The 16,064-nt window shown below is 45.9% G+C and overlaps 1 protein-coding gene across 2 annotated transcripts in view; it reads right to left on the reverse strand.

Moving 5' to 3' along the window:
• The window catches only part of CCN4 (cellular communication network factor 4), a 39,731-nt gene extending 27,165 nt beyond the window's left edge, over positions 1 to 12,566 (reverse strand). Inside the window, exon 1 of one of the 2 annotated variants that reach the window (XM_009941664.2) lies at positions 12,431 to 12,566. In XM_009941664.2, coding sequence (XP_009939966.1) covers positions 12,431 to 12,478 — 48 coding nt within the window. In that variant the 5' untranslated portion in view covers positions 12,479 to 12,566. Of the gene's footprint in view, positions 1 to 11,667; positions 11,716 to 12,430 lie in introns of those variants that run through there. The other variant, XM_075415215.1, reaches the window with a different exon arrangement.
• Positions 12,567 to 16,064: the final 3,498 nt, after the last annotated feature.

The following is a 16,064-nucleotide window of genomic DNA, read 5'->3' on the forward strand; positions in this document are numbered from 1 at the left end:
AATAATGTAAGTTTTTGTTACTCACATGACACTTGTGGTATTCTTCCTACTCAACCTCTTCTACTCAGAAAAAAAACCCACAAACACACAAAAAGCAAGTAAACCTTTGACTGATACAAAATGAGAAGGAACAGCATCTTTTTTTTCCAAAAAAAAACAAAGGGAACAGATACTGCCTGGTCTTTAATAGCTTTTCAGAAGAGAGTTTCACATTCACTCTGCCATGTTTTTGTCTTATTTTTCATCTTTAAGAGTGATTTAGATCCATATCCTGGGTTTTTTTCAGGTGATTACCCAATTCATGGTACATGTTAATCTACCATTTCATGCAGTAGATCTTAACAGCATCAGATAATCCACATAGGTAGCATTTTGGCAAAAAATTAGTGAGAACTGTGGGATGCGTACATCACTTAAGCTTTAATAGCATTAAAAGGAAATAAGGTGATCACAAAAAAAAGGTGAGATTAAAAGACACAGAAAAGCACTGGGGCTTTCCACAGGCAGAGGCTGAAAAGCCAGAATTCCATGCAGGCAGCAGGTACATTCATAACATTAAGGTCATTCGGAATGGCTACTATTCAAATACCTCATACAGACTTCATATGAGTGAGCAGGGAATAAAAGAATGATTCTGTTCCAAAACAGTGCCTCTTCAGCACTGAACTAGAGTTCATATGGAAGTTCCCATCCACAGATGCTCTGAGATTCAGGGGAGGTTTAGACTGGATATTAGGAAAATTTGCGTTACTGAATGAGTGGTCAAACATTTGAACAGGCTGCCCAGGGAAGTGGTTGAGTCACTGTCCCTGGAGGTGTTCAAAAAATGTGTACATGTGGCACTTCAGGACACGGTTTAGTAGGCATAGTGGTGTTGGGTTGATGATTGGACTTGTGGATCTTAGAGGTTTTTTCCAGCCTAAATGATTCTATGATTCTATGGTCTTCTCTGCAGCTCTGAATTTAAGAGAAATTTCTTCTTAATAGTTTGACTACTTGATAACATCCTTCAAAGAAAACCTTGAATTCAGAGTCAAAATATTCACTTTAATGTTCTCTCACAGTTGTCAAGTTTCCTTACCTTGTCTTGGACGATTATTCTACATCTTGACTCTGTTGGTCTGGATTTCTGCAGCGTGCCACATCTAAAATGCTATAGACCTCTCATGGAAAGGACCCTGCTTTTGGCTGCTAGCTCATGGCTAGGAATATAGACCTTTCTCTTTCTGAAAATTAGTAGGGCTTGGCCCAGGATATTTGTCTTGCAAGACCTGGGTAAAGCTGGTTAAGCCCTCATGTAAGCTGAGGGCCATTGCATTGTAACATAGTTTTGCAGCAGGTATTTGCCCATCTCCTGCTCTGGAGCCCCATATCAAGAGCAAGCCACCTGAGGCTGTGGGTGCATGGGCAACTGGGTCTTGGTTTAACTGCCTTGTAGCCCTGAAAAACTGTGTCTTTGATGCTGACAGGATAACAACATGGGGTCCTCTCACCCTCATTTTAGTTCCCCATAGCAGTGGCTGAACAGAGCATCAAGTGTGAGAAGCCAGCAGGATCACGGGAAGAGACAGCCAAGGGGAGCCTGAAGAAAAGACCACCCGTGGAATTCTCCCATGTGAAGCGTGGTAGATGTGTCAATCCAAAAAACTTTTCTTCAAGGCGTTTACTTTTTTACCAAGAACTGCTGCAGGGCAGCAGTCAGTAGAGTGACAGCTACAGACAGCATCTTGTCCCATGTGCTATGAAAAAGGAGGAGAGGGTGGTGATGAGTCCCTGAACAAGGGGAACAGGCTGTTCCTGAAGAACTGGCCCAGCAGCAGCATAAAGAGCAAACTCAGGTGATAGCAAGGAGGGGGCTTAGAAGAGGTTAGAGCCAGCTCTCAAGCCAGCATGGGCTTTGCACAACAAGTACTGCTCCAGACACACTTCAAGCTCAGATCCTCTTTTAGTACACAACAGAAAGCCCCAAAAAGCAGCTGTACCTCCCCTCTTGTCCCCACAAAAGCTGACACATTGCAAATGGGGAAGGAAGAAAAAAGAGAGCGGCCAGTAGATTTGCCCTTGGCTTTTGCAAGGCTTTGGAGACAAAACGATTGCTTTCGAATTAAATACAGTGGAAACTACAAGCAGGGAAACTAGAACACCTCCTGGAACAAATTCATGAACAAAAAAGGAGTGAAGTTAGTATAGGAAAATCATGTATTATGTTGAAGAATGAATCCTCCTGCCCTTGAAGTCAGTGGAAACAGAACTGAAATTCAGTGCTTTGGTAAAAAAGATGCCAGAGAATGAACCTAAAGTAACTGGTGCAAGCAGTAAATGTGAAGGCTGATTTACTTGGAGGTATCAGCTTTCTGGATGGGAACACACACACAGTGCTTACAAGAGCAAGCAGAGCATGTCACAGTCTGCTTCTAGGAGGGGTTGCTTATGGTGGAAAGCAGCACCTTCCACAAGGAGAAAATTATTGAATAACCCTGTTTTAATATGGGGCCCAAGAGATGAAGTGACTGTCCCAAAGGCAGACAGGATGTCTGTGGCAGAACCAAAAATAGCAGCTAGATTTCTTGTTCCTATGCTGTAACCATACCATGATCCTTCCTCCTACACACAGCTAATAAACTAAGCTGTTTAGTTCTTACTGGATGCAAAAAAGAAATTGTTCCACCAAGATGGCTCTCAGACGCTGTCAATTCAGCAAAGTCAACTGCTTAGTGCTTTGTCTTTCAACCACCATATGCTCCTGGTGCCCGCGAAAGGGCAAGACTCTTTCACCTCTCCAAAACCTTCAAATCCAACAACTTGGTGGTGACCAGCAGTTTATAACTTGATGCATCTGTGCAGAGTGATCAAATAGGTCCTTCACACATGATTCACTCTTACTTGCACGCAGCTGTGACACCTGCTGGGGCTGATCAGAGGGCTGGAGTACCTCTCCTGTGAAGAAAGGCTGAGAGAGTGGGGCTGTTCAGCCTGGAGAAGAGAATGCTCCAGGGAGACCTTACAGCAGCCTTCCATTGCCTGAAGGGGGCCTACAAGAAAGCTGGAGAGGGACTTTTTACAAGGGCATGCAGTGATAGGACAAGGGGTAATGGCTTTAAACTAAAAGAAGGTAGATTTAGATTAGACAGAAGGAAGAAATTCTTTAGTCTGAGGGTGGTGAGGCACTGAACTGAGTTGCCCACAGAAGTTGTGGATGAGGTGTTCAAGGCCAGGTTGGATGGGGCTTTGAGCAACCTGGTCTGGTGGAAAGTGTCCCTGCTCATGGCAGGGGGGTTGGAACTGGATGCTCTTTTAGGTCCCTTCCAACCCAAACCACTCTATTATTCTATGATTCTATAAAATTAAAATAAACAAACCCCCTTGCTCAGGCCAAGGTATTACTGCAGCTTCACCACAACCTACTGACACAGGGAGTCCTGCATCCTGGCACTGAAGTGCTTTGGCAGATCACAAGGACAAAGTCGCTCAGACTTCATGCCCATCAGCACCCACTTGCCTCCAAAAAAGACACCATGCAAATGCTTCCACTTCCCCATCCCAAACAGCCCCAAATGGGAAAGTAGGAACATCCCATTCCTTAAACAGTTAACGCTGCTGCTTTCGTACGTGGGGGAGGACGCTAGCGATGTGTTTTCTCTCCAGGAGGATAAAGATGAATTTCTAATTATATGGCTACTGACATTTTTGCTTGCCCCTGAAGAACTGGCGTTGGCTGCCTGTAGCCCCCAGCAAGCCGGGCAGGAGCGGGAGCTGCGCACGGAGCCTACACGCAGGTTTGGTCTCCCAAGTCCCCGACACGCGAGGGCAGTGTTGGTGCACAAATGACAAGGCTGTGGTGCTCCCCAGCAGCCTTGCACAGCACCCTGCTTCTTCGGAGCATCCCCCCGGGCCAAGGCTGCTCCACAGACATGGTTTGTGCCAGAAAAACCGCATTTGGGAAGCGTATGGGGAGGGAGGCGTTCAGCCAAAATATTTATATCCGCACGGCTCCTGCTGCAGAGGCAGTTTTTCTAAGAAAGCTTCCCCTGTATTTTACAGGGTGAACAATAAAATCAGGATCACCACCTTTATGGTTATATAGTCACACAGGAATTGGACAAATGCAATTCTTTAATTATTCCTCTGTAAAATGGTACAATCATCAAGGATGCAGAGGTTTTGAAGGGAACTCAACTACGCTGCCACAATCTCCATTTAATTCTCTAATCAAATATCCCAGCCTCCCAGATGATTCTGTGGAAAACATCTTAATATTGCTGGGGTTGAGGGGGAAACAGTAAAAAATACAGCACAAACATCCCCCATGTGCAAAGAGGCTGCCTGTGTGGTACGTATGGAATAACTGACACAAAACATAAAAATACAGGGGGAATGTGGGTATATGCATACTTACATTATATATACGTATATGTAAATCACACAGCATAAAGCATATCATCTAAAAGAAGCAGAAGCAGCATATCTGAGCCTGAAACCAGGCATGTAACGCATCATTCCCCCACAAACTCAGGAGCTCACCCACACCTGGGTATCTGTGGTGGGTGAGGAATTCACCAGCCTGCATGAGCCCGATCACACCACCTCTTTGGGGAACCCCAGTGCACTGAGGAAGCTTAGTACAGATTTTGATGCAAAATCTGGAAAAATATATCAAGTGACGCCCAGAAATCCGCTACCTCATAGACGTCAGCTTGCAACTTCTCTGACCCTTATATATTTCTAAAGGTAATTCTAAAAATGTACACTTGGCCCTCCTGTAAAACAGTGAAAATTAATAGCAAATGATCTCCACAAATGAACTGTAGTGTAAAATAGCAGGGATGTCATTATTTATTTAGCTACAGCAATTGCATTACCTAGAGTTAAATGTGGAAGAAAAAAAGAAAGAAGCCAACCGAATTTGCCCTCATTTTCTTACATCAATGTATATCAGCCCACACACAGACGCTGTGCGTATGACCTAGTCCTCCAAGACCAAGATCCAGCAGGAAATATTGCCAGCAGTACTTAGAAATACAACGCTTGCTGAATGACCAAACAACTTAATGGAACCTGGATATTTTCCTAATTAATTTTCCACCATTTTTTTTCTCATAAAAATGTAACCAAAGAGTTTTGTGGTGTAAGCCACTTGCAGATTCCCAGCACTGGCTTCAGTTTTTGTGGTTTGGTCCTTCCTTGCTAAGCAGCTAAAATGACCCAGCTGTTACTCTAAAACCAGGGAATTCGTAGCCTGCGGGCAGCCAAGTACAGTGCCAGCCATTCGGAGAAGCGCTTAATTTCCCCCGTATGAATTTCGATGTCTCTGCCTGCTTATCAGCCCAGATACAGCAGGTTCTCTTTATCACAGCAGATATAATCTGGTGATCATAAATGTGAGCTATAGCCTACTTGCTCATCAGACACATCCAGGACTGTTTTGGTGGACTTCAAAAACCAGAAAGGAGGATCCATAAGTCCAAAAAGCACAGATGTACAGTGACCTCTTGTACCACAAATACAAGAATGCCAAGGACACCATTTGTCAGGCACAGCAGTGACAATGACACAAGTGTTTCGAGCACAGTCAGGAGATGCTTTAAGATAGTGACGGCATTTTTGGGGGAAGTTACCAGTCTCTCTGCAGAACTCTGGTACATCAGTTGTCTGCCCAGTGCAAGAAGGCTAGCCCCTTCATGGAGTAAACCAAATTCACTAGAGTCACTGCTTCAGGTGATTAGTGTTGTCCCCAAAAGGCACCAAACTGTGTTTCAGCAAAGCCATGCTCCCTTCTTTTCTCCATAATTTTCTTTTCGCAGGCCAAGCATAGGTATATGGAGAAGAGGAAACTTCAGCAAAAGGAGGAAACAATCCTCCATTCATCTTGTCTCTTGTTACTCAAAAAGCTTCAGCAAGAAAACACCAAAAAGGAATGCAGGATCATAGCCTGGAAAGCTGGTAGAGCATGGAAAGGAATCAAAACTTCTAAACCACTCAGAAATTAAAGTTTGAGTTGCATTCGTAAATTGTAGAAAGGGGAAAGTGCTACCATGCATGTGTAGATAAAAAATTGCTCCCTGCTAAAAAAAAAAAATCCTGAGTCATCTAGAGCAATTTGGCTCAAAGTTGTTAAGTCTGTGTGGGTTGCACTGTTCCTGGTAGCACGCAGCAAGTTTTGTGTCAGGTATTGTACAGAATTACAAAGTTGCTTACTGCTACTGACTTTACTGTGTTCTTTCCATTATATACAGATACTACATGTAATCTTTCCATGTTTCTAGATCTAATGTAGCTACTAACTCAGTCAAGCTAAGTAGTTGGATGCTAGAGAAGTAATAATAAAACCAATGTTTCACATCCACCTGGAAGCCTTTCACTAGAGATGATTTCAGTATGCTAGGAAGGGAAAGGACAGGTTTACCTTTAGCTAAGTAGAAGGACTTTGTTTCAGCTCTAAGAAAAAGGTATAAAAGCAGCCAAAGCTTTACAGGTATTGTGAGTTCTGTTCATCCGAGTGTCAATGAAATGTGACCTTGCTATGCTGCCCCATCATCAAGCACGAGACATTTTTTCTTATAAGTCCTTCTGAATCTGCAAGGCAAGCTCTTAGAAGAAGGTCCTTTTGCAGGGCTGGAATTGCTCCATGACAGCAAAGCCCTAACTGTGCACATGTCCAGCAACATCAGGATCCAGGTGACTCACAACCCTCCATGGATAATACATGAGCCCACAATTATTTCTGCAAATACCTCTCAGGTTTCCCTTTGGGCTCATTGCATGCCATCCTGGCATTAATAAAATGTGTCCTTCCAGCTTGCTCGTCTCCCACTTGCTTTGTAGGTTAAGTAGAATGACAGACTCCGACTAATAAAATAGAAGAACGCCATGGGAGCTATTGAGAAAAAGAAGAGGAACACAGAGATGACCACACAATCCTGGAATGCATTACCAACCCAAGTATTAGAAATTGATTACTTAAGTTGTGCTGCAAAGCTTAGCTTAAGTGTTATCTTCTTCCACAGTTGTTTCAGCCTGAGGGCTCTCTTTTTCTTCTCTATCCACAAGAATTACTTGCAGAGCAAAGCCAGCTGCTGGCACCCATAGAGGTAAAAGTACCTTTTCTCCCTTCTTCTTTCCCACACCTAGTCCAGATGCAAGGATTACAAGTCAAAGCCCAGCAGCAACTTATCAGAAGGCACAAGAGATTAAGAGGACTCCAGAAGTTCACCCAGAGTGCCAGAATAAGCAGCAGCCAAGAGGCAAACACATAAGGTTTCAGTATGGATGCAATAAATAACAGAGGCACCACTGGAGGTACTTCCCAGAGCTGGGAGACTGCCAGGGTGCAGGAGGACCAGTGATCCTCACCCACAGCTGGGAAACCCAGAGCAACACTGGGGAATATCTGCACAGAGCCACTAAAGCAGCAGAGTCAGAGTCCCTTGACCCAGGAACACATCTGTGAAAACAAAGCCCAGTGATCCCCCTGCCAGCCTGCAGCAATGGGAAGCTGAAGGTAACTCAGGCTGCAGCAAAACCTGGGTGGGGCAAAACTTAGACGAGGGAGTGATGGAGAAATTTGGTGCTGTAAGCCCAGTCCAAGCAACTGGGTCTGAATTCTTGATGGACATCAGAACACAGAAAGGAAACAAACGGGTAGACTTTGTTTGGGACGATCACTGCCAAGCTGAAAGTTCTCAGTCACAGTTTCTATTTAATAGAAACAGAAATTTCTACTTTTAACATAAGCACCCTAAGAATGAGGATAATTGAGCTATGTTATAGTAAAGAAAAGGGCAAATTACATCCTGATCCAGGGTGCCTACCTGCACCTCCTGGTGACAAACTTAAATCTGTATGAGTGAGGAGACATTACCCTGCTTTCTGGTCCACAACGTGGGACACTGTCAGACTCGGTTCTCAAATGTACCTTCAGCTGAAGCTGTGGGCGTTCAGCTTTTGCCAGGCCACAGCTGCCAGTGTTCACATACATGATATTATTTCTTTTTGTTTAAAACAGCTTCATTTCCATTCGTGTGTGAGAGCCAGGGCTGTCCAGACAGGAATGCTCAAGACCCCGCTGGGAGACTGAGGCCATCCAAAAAGAGCAGTTCTCAGTAAGCTGAGCACTGGCAAGATGCTAAAGGAACTCCACACACCAACGTGGGAGCCCAGAGCTTCTGAAGAAAGCAGTCAGATGTCCTGTGTGAGTACGGACGACTTCTGAAATTTTTGACCAGTGCCTTTTCCTAGCATCTGAGGAAGGCAGGAGAAGGTAAACATGCACAACTGTTTTTCAAAGGACAAACAGTCAGCATAATCCTGTAAATCTTACAGTTTTGCTAAAACCCACAGCTATCATTTTTAGCTAATGCCTTTCCCTGGAGAAACCCCACTCGCCGTGCAGGCAGGACTGCTGCAGTGTGTAATGCGGACAGGACCTGACCAAGGGGACTCAAACAGGCAGTAGCACAACTGCAAGTAGGGTGAGGAAGCCAAATCCTGTTCCCAGCTTTGACTTGCTGAATGCTGGCAGAGACACTGTTGCACACTGGCAGCTGATGGCTATCAAAGTAAATTCAGACACTGACAAGAGAAGTTATGAAGAAAATGCATAAAAGCCTGCCCCTCTCAGCAAAAAACTCTGTGTAAGTTCGTGTATTTAGGAGACATCTTTGCTTCAGCAGAACCAGACTTGGGTCTGAACCTCTGATCCATGTGAAGCACACTCAGTGCTACCTTCAGGAAGTTGCCTTGGCAATGATTTCATTCTGCAAGTGCATTTGTGAGGGGGGACTGCCAAACAGAAGATCAGCTTTGGGAAAGCCCCACATACGATGCAGTCATACCCACAGGGATTATGTCTACCAGCTTCGAGCCACAAGATACTCATTTGCAAAGCTGAATCTTCAGCTGCTATAACCAGAGTAAATTTAACTGACATCTAAAATTTATGCAAACCTAGTCTAGGAGCCCTTCTTAAGCGATGTGTATCAAGCCTATCTCTGGTAAGCAGATGCTCTCAAGCACCAGGGAATGGCGGGAAGGTTAGAGGGACAAGACACATCAACTTTGAACTTATGCTGCCTAAGGTTGTCTGTGCATCATTATCCATGTTGCAAGCCTGTGACCTTCTATTAAGAAGCATTCAACAGATAAACCTCAGCTCACCTCCCCTGGAGAGCCATGGCATTTTTGCAGGCAAGAATAAAGGTGTCTGGAACCTTTAGCATTAGACTACGTAGACCTGCTAGCAAAGCAAATCAATCAATCAATCAATCAATCAATCCATTTGTAGCTTTTTCTTTTCTTCTTTTTTATCTTTTTTTTTTTTTTTCGGTTCACATTTGATCAGAGTGTTGTTTCGCCTGGAATAGCCCAAAGAAATTTAATCATTTTTTCCTGCCACCAAATCCAAACATTTTACAAATGAAATTCTTGGCTTCACATCTCTGCCAATAAATCTTATAAAAAGGAGAAGGAAAAAACGCACATTACCGTTCTCAAACCACTTTCTACACAGCCTGAGGCAGCCCTGAACTTGGGTCATTGTCAGCGGCTACCTCGTGAAATCAATGCTCACAAAGGCGATGGTGCCTATATAAAACCACCTTTGAACATCTCTCTCCTCCCTCTCACTCACTAAAGCCAAAGGCCAGGTGTTTGTATGCCATGACTGCCTTCACATCAAATAGAAGTGTCAATATTTGTCTACTGGTTGATGTGATGAAGAGCAACACCATTCTTCACTATTTGACCTGCTGTTTACCAGCATTATTAAAGGAAAAGTCTACAGGTTTGCATTCATCCACTTTCTTTTTTTACTATTTTAGATTTTTAGATCCACACACCACCTATTCCTTCACTTCAAAAGTTTTAGAAACCTCTAGTACTGTTCTTCTTCTTATATAATCTCCTTTACTGATTTTCTACAAAGTGCAGAACTGCTTTTCTAATCAGCACCCTGCTTTGGGACATTTCGTCCCATTTGAACAAGGGTTCTCAAATCTGCTGAGTTGTCAGGACTAGGGGCTGAGGATCCTGGCTCTGATTCCTCAATGTGCAGCAATGAAAGGGGCCAATGCATCCAGCGTTAAAGTCCTTGCTGCAGAAATGACTCAGGCACTGAGGAATGTCATCTTAGTTGATGGGACTTGGGCTCCCATGGTCTCTGCCCTTATATCTATGAAAAAAATCTGTTATGACCTGTGTGACTTAGCTGAGATATCTCTCATGAGCAGGGTGGCCATGTCATCTAAATATTCACAATATCCCATACCTTTTGAAATATCCCTTGCTCCTTCAGACATCTTTCCCTTAAGCAGACCAAATTAAGCCTACTCCTCTCCCCAAAATCTTTGAAGTTTTACATAGACTAATACTGCCTCCCAGTTGTTCTCCCCAGCCCCTCTCTTCGCTTCGTGCTATACACTCTTTTTATCCTTCTTTCCCCACCCCCTTATGTATGCTAGACAGAAATCTGCCCTTCATCAGCCTGCCAACCCCTCATCCCACCCTAGATCAGATGTGGAGAAAATCCACAGAAAGTCAGTTCGTTACTGGAGAGAAACCATCCCTACTCAATGGCTTCTAATCACAGCCTTCTAAGGTCCAGCTCTGTGGGTGTATTCAGGAGGTGACAGTGTCCCTGGGATGCTCCAGAGAGACATAGCTTCACCTGCTCTCCTCAATGGAGAGCTTGAACTGAAATAGTTGAGACCAAATAATCTTTTTTGGCTATTTTTTAAACTCATTTAAATGCTTTTTTACATACTCTTTAGATCCAATATGCTGCCGGCAATGTTTGGGTTGCACTCACCAGCTCACCCCCACAGCAGGCGCATGTGTCTGCATGCACTCACACATACTTTCACACTACAGCAGCTTTTTTTACGAACAGCTTTGATATCAAGGGAACCCAGGAAAATCACTGTAAAATATACATGGCTCACACAGATCTCCTCTAGTAACACTATTTGGGGGGGCCCCCTCCCTCTCCATGGCTTTTTACTTGCTCAACAAAAATCAACTGAGGTAAGAATCAACTTACCTCAGAGAGCCCAAGAGGTGCATTTTGTTTGTTTGTTGTTAGTGATGTGTTTTGGCTTATGCTGTATTTATTTTTTCTAGAAGAGGCACCACTATCAGCCCGTCTCCACACTCACGCAGGACTTATCGCTTTGCCATCTGCTTACACACAGGTGCGTCTGGTGTACCACACCACCCGGGCTACTTTCTTGCTCTAAAGCCCCGCTTTCTCTCGCTACACACAAGCCAACCCCTGGTGCCAGCAGCCCTGCAAAGCAAGCTCCCACCCCCACCCCCCCCAAAGCCGCCGATGTTACCCCCTGGGAGCAGAAGCGATGCTCAGACACAGCCCCACACCTGTCTGCCTCGGGGAGTGCCCCAGCCTGAAGCCGGGCAGCCCAGGCGGGTCCCTGGCACCCACCCTCTGCACCTCTCTTTCGGCGTCCCCAGGGCTCCCCGAGTCCAGCGTTGCCTCTGGGGATGGGGACAGGGCACGCCGCGGGTCCCGGAGGGGACAGGCCACCCCGCACCCACCGCCTCCCCGCCGCGGTGGTCTCCCTCCCAAACACAACAACTCCCAGCCCCCGGCTCTCGCCCCCGGGGGCTTCACACCAGCTGCAAGCACCCCCCGGGAAAGGAAAAGCAAAACGCAAACACCTTCTGAAACGGGTGGCTTTCCCGTACAGGTTTTTCTTCCATGAGGAGGGGAAGGAAAGCAGCCTCTGCCTGCGTGGATCGGGCGGCCACAGAGAGCAGGAGGGGGGGAAATATAACCCTGATGGGGCCCGGCACGGCCCGGCCCCGGCCCCAGCTCCGCACCGGCCCCGGGACTGCTTCGGTCCCGGCGCCTTCGGTCCCCGCCGCCGGGGACCTGCCCTGTCCCCTCCAGCCCGCTCCCGACAGCCTCACCCTGGGCGCCTCGGGCGGCAGTGGGTGAGCTGCTCCTCCTTCTTTTGCTCCAAATACAAATAGTGGCAATAAAAGGAAAGTAAAAGAAAAAAACAAAAACCAAAACCGAGGAACCCCCCCCAGTTACACTACAGTTTTCTGTGTGCATCCACGTGGATGCTCAGCAGAGATGGACTCAACTCAGAGACACTTCTGCCTCTTCCCCTTTCCCCTTTCCTTTCCTTTCCTTTCCTTTCCTTTCCTTTCCTTTCCTTTCCTTTCCTTTCCTTTCCTTTCCTTTCCTTTCCTTTCCTTTCCTTTCCTTTCCTTTCCTTTCCTTTCCTTTCCTTTCCTTTCCTTTCCTTTCCTTCACAGCTCACCTTTCCCTCCTCTCCCTCACATCTCCCACCTCCCCAAGGCTCACCAGTGCCCACCTTCCCACACGCACCTCACCCCGCTCTCCCAGCCCACCGTGCATTAAACCCAAGTGTGTTTGCAGAAGACGAGTCTCTCCGGCAGTTTCCAAACTCACCTGCAAAACGCTGCTTGCCGCTAGAATCCAGGGCAAAAGCCACCTCATCCCTGGAAGCCGGGATTAAATACATTGATTGAACCCAGATTTAGAGCCGTTTTGAACAAAAACACCACTTTGGGGAATGCAGCGCAATCCTGAACTGGCAACCTAGCCTAAGCACTGCCTTTTTCTCTTGGCTCTTTGGGGATTTTATTAAAGACAGATCTGACGTCAGGGTGAAGGACAAGCCCTGCATTTTTCCTCTGGAGAAACTTTTCCTGCCTTCGCTTCTTCATTTTTGTGTGTGGTGTTGTCCCACCTCCTGTTTCAGTGTCTCGCCGTTAGCCAAAGGGCTCTTAAAGGGAAAGCTGCAGCGCTGTGGTCCATCGCGCTGCGATGTTGCGCGGCACTGAAACGCTCGCAGCGTACCCCTCACGCTGCTCAGGGCGTTCAGACTCGTGCAACTTAGCTAGTGCGGCAAGGAACCTTTGATCTGGCTTCACTGATTAATGACCTGACGTGTATACAAATACGCACAGATGTTTGATTTATTTAATCTTTTGAAAAGAGTGGCTTTAATTTGAAGTGCGAAAGGATGTTTGTCCTGTGAGCACACCGCGCTGGAGGCGGTCTGCTGGGTTCCTCGGGACCCCACTCTTTACAGAGCAACACACAGGGGAAATGAAACGAAGGGCACATTGTCCCCTGCCATGCTATGCGTCCCTTACGAGATTTTGGTGGAGCGTATCAGAGTGTGCATCTGTTCCTGGGCCTGGTTCTATTTCTCTGCCGTGCCAGCAGTGGGCATAACAAATATTGCCCAAGTAAGTCTTGCAAACCCCACCTGAACAGAGCGAAACTCTCTGATCACCTGTATCCCTGCTAACGTATACCCTGATTATAGCTGCATCATCTCTGATGTGTTTTTCTGCTTTCACCTAGGCACAAGCACAGTATTTTCCCTCAACCCTCTAAATCTGAATCTGAAAGAATTTAAAGTCTCTTTCATCCTTAAAATGAAATAGAATAGTGTAAGGAAAATGAGTGCTTGCAAAGGGAAGAAAAATCATATTAAACAGCTTTACATAACTTAAACCCAAAAAAAAAGAGTCAAGACAAGGGCTAAAAGAGATGCCAAGGTGAATTTAGAAGCAGGCAAACCTTCCTCTTGGTATGGGGGCAGCGATGGGTGGGTGAACACTTTGACAGCCAAACTAGAACCCAGCTGGTGCCTTAACCTCTGCTCAGGCTTGGCTGCCTCCTGTAACTCAGGTGTGCCAGGTCGGGTTGGGGTGAGGCACCCATAGGGCCCCACAGCAGCCATCCCAGCCCCCCTGGGGAACTGGTGCTGTGGTGGGGTTTGCTCCCCAGACCTGGCATGGCTGAATGCTCAGAGCTGCAGCTGGCAGCGAGTGAGGAGGGGACAGCAAGGAAGCTGTTCTCCAGTAACCTGTCTTCTCCCAGAGATTTTCATCTCTTCACGCTGTGTGACGTGATGTGGGCGGTTTGATGGCTGCTCACCAGCTGCACCAGGGAGCTCTCAAAGGACCAGATTTTTTATGTGACAGTCTGGACATGTGGCTGCCCTGCGAAATGCTCCAGCCAGAGCCTGGCTGCAAACCAGAGGAAGTGCCACCTTCTGTCTTCCTCCTGCAGCACCTCCACCCAGGAGTCCACAGCCCCTTCCCAGGACATACTAACCTAAAGACCAGGTTAAGGACTTTATTTTCTGCCACGTTCCTCCAGGGCCATTTCTGTTCTCCTTCCTCTATATCCTTTGCTCTCTTTCCTCACTTCCTCTGTTCACTTATTCTACCTCTCTCTATTTCAATATTTACCTCTCACCCCACTCTGACACCAGCACACATCCTCCCTCGTACACCAGCAATACTCAGCCAAGGGGACTCTTTCTCTGCTGCGGAATCTAGAAGGAAGCCTGCTTTTTTCATGTCATCTGGGGTGGCATTCATCTGTAGGTGGCCACCACTCCCTGCCTGACTTTGTGGTCCAAATCCCTGAATACTCTGTGAAGAGAAAAGAGCATTTTGAGAGTGCCATTCCTCTGACCTAGGTGAGATGTCCTCTTAAAAAAAGAGGTGAAACTAGATGGATTAGCCTGGGCTAACAGGCTCCGATGTAAAGTTGGTGGCTAATACCTTGTACAAGTCATGCTTGCTGGCTTGGAGCTGAAGAGGCCGGTGCTGTCAGACCTAGCAAAAGTAACTTTGCAAATGAAGAGGAACAAGAGTTCAAAGCTCTTGGGTTATCAGACTCCAAAATCAAGTGGAAGGACACTTTGTAAATGACACCAGAAATGGAAGTGTGTTGGTTTGGGGTTTTCCCTCAAAACAATTGGTTATCTCACTCTCTTTTGACAATTTCCCCTGAATATTTCATTCCCCTCAGATAATTCCTTAGCTAATGCTGTGGTCAACTCTGTCAGCAAGGATGGAGTCTTTGAGATGTGGACATCTGGCTGCTTGCAGCTCATCTCATGTCGGTCGTGGGAGTTTGCCATATGGTGACCATAAACCAGACACTCTGTCTTATCCTGGATGAGACAGCGATCAAGGAGCAGGACTGCAGCTCCAGGCCAGGGGTGCTGAGACATCCAGCTGCCTCAGCAGCCTTTCTGAGAGTGATTCCTGCATAGCTATGGCACATCAGTGCACTTAAAGGTGTGACTGGGAGCAAGGTTATTTCATTAAGTCTCAAACGACAGGGACGTTTAGGCTTTTGTTTAACTCAACGATGGCAGCAGCCCACGCCTTGACTTCTGCTTCTGGAGACTCTCAGTTCCCTCTAAGGATGACAATGACAATGACAAAAAGAGACCATTGCAAACGTGTCTCACCCTGGCTTAATCTTGGGAAGTCTTGTATTGACCCTGATAAATGGAGGTTCAAAAGACACTTCTCTGTCTAGTTCAAAGATTTAAACTCAATTTAAGATCTTCAAATGATGGAAAATCCACTTCATGTTTTGGTGTGTTCAGTTAGATTCACTATTAAAATTCTGTGCTGTATTTTCAGTCTGAGTTTGCTAGTTTCATCTTTTTGCCAATGTCTGCTTGGCTGAGGAGAGTTCAGTTCCTTCTTCCAACATATAAACATTCTGACTCTTTTTTTCAAGGGCTTTTAAGCCTCAGTGTCTAATTGATTTTCTAGACCTTGAAGCAATTTTATAGTTTTAGTAACTTTTGTCTCTTTAATTTTCAGTTTACATGGACATTCTGTCTGTGAGTGCAACTCTCCATCACTCTGCAGTCACGCCATCCATAGTGAACTGGGAACAGGTAGCATACCCTAATGCAAGCTAGCTCTGATTCTGTTAGCCTAACACCTACATATTGCTTCTTCCTCAATATGTCCCTTAGGCCGCTCAGCCACATAAACAGGTTTCTAAATTTGACTTCAGTCTACAATCTTTTTAGACTGAATAAACTGGGAAATTGAGTGACTTATTTTATGCTGTTTGATGTGCTTGACACTTTTATTGAAGGCTGTAGCTGGCCAAAGAACACAGGTACTGCTAAGAACAAATAGAGTGTTCATGGAAGATGGATGCTACTCTTGCTTGCAAATGCATGGCAGGAATAGTTCCTTGTCTGTAGTGGATTTACCCTGTAATAAGTGAGATCAGAGTCTGCCTA

Source organism: Opisthocomus hoazin, chromosome 3 (genome assembly GCF_030867145.1).
Source record: "Opisthocomus hoazin isolate bOpiHoa1 chromosome 3, bOpiHoa1.hap1, whole genome shotgun sequence".
Classification (NCBI taxonomy): Eukaryota; Metazoa; Chordata; class Aves; order Opisthocomiformes; family Opisthocomidae; genus Opisthocomus; species Opisthocomus hoazin.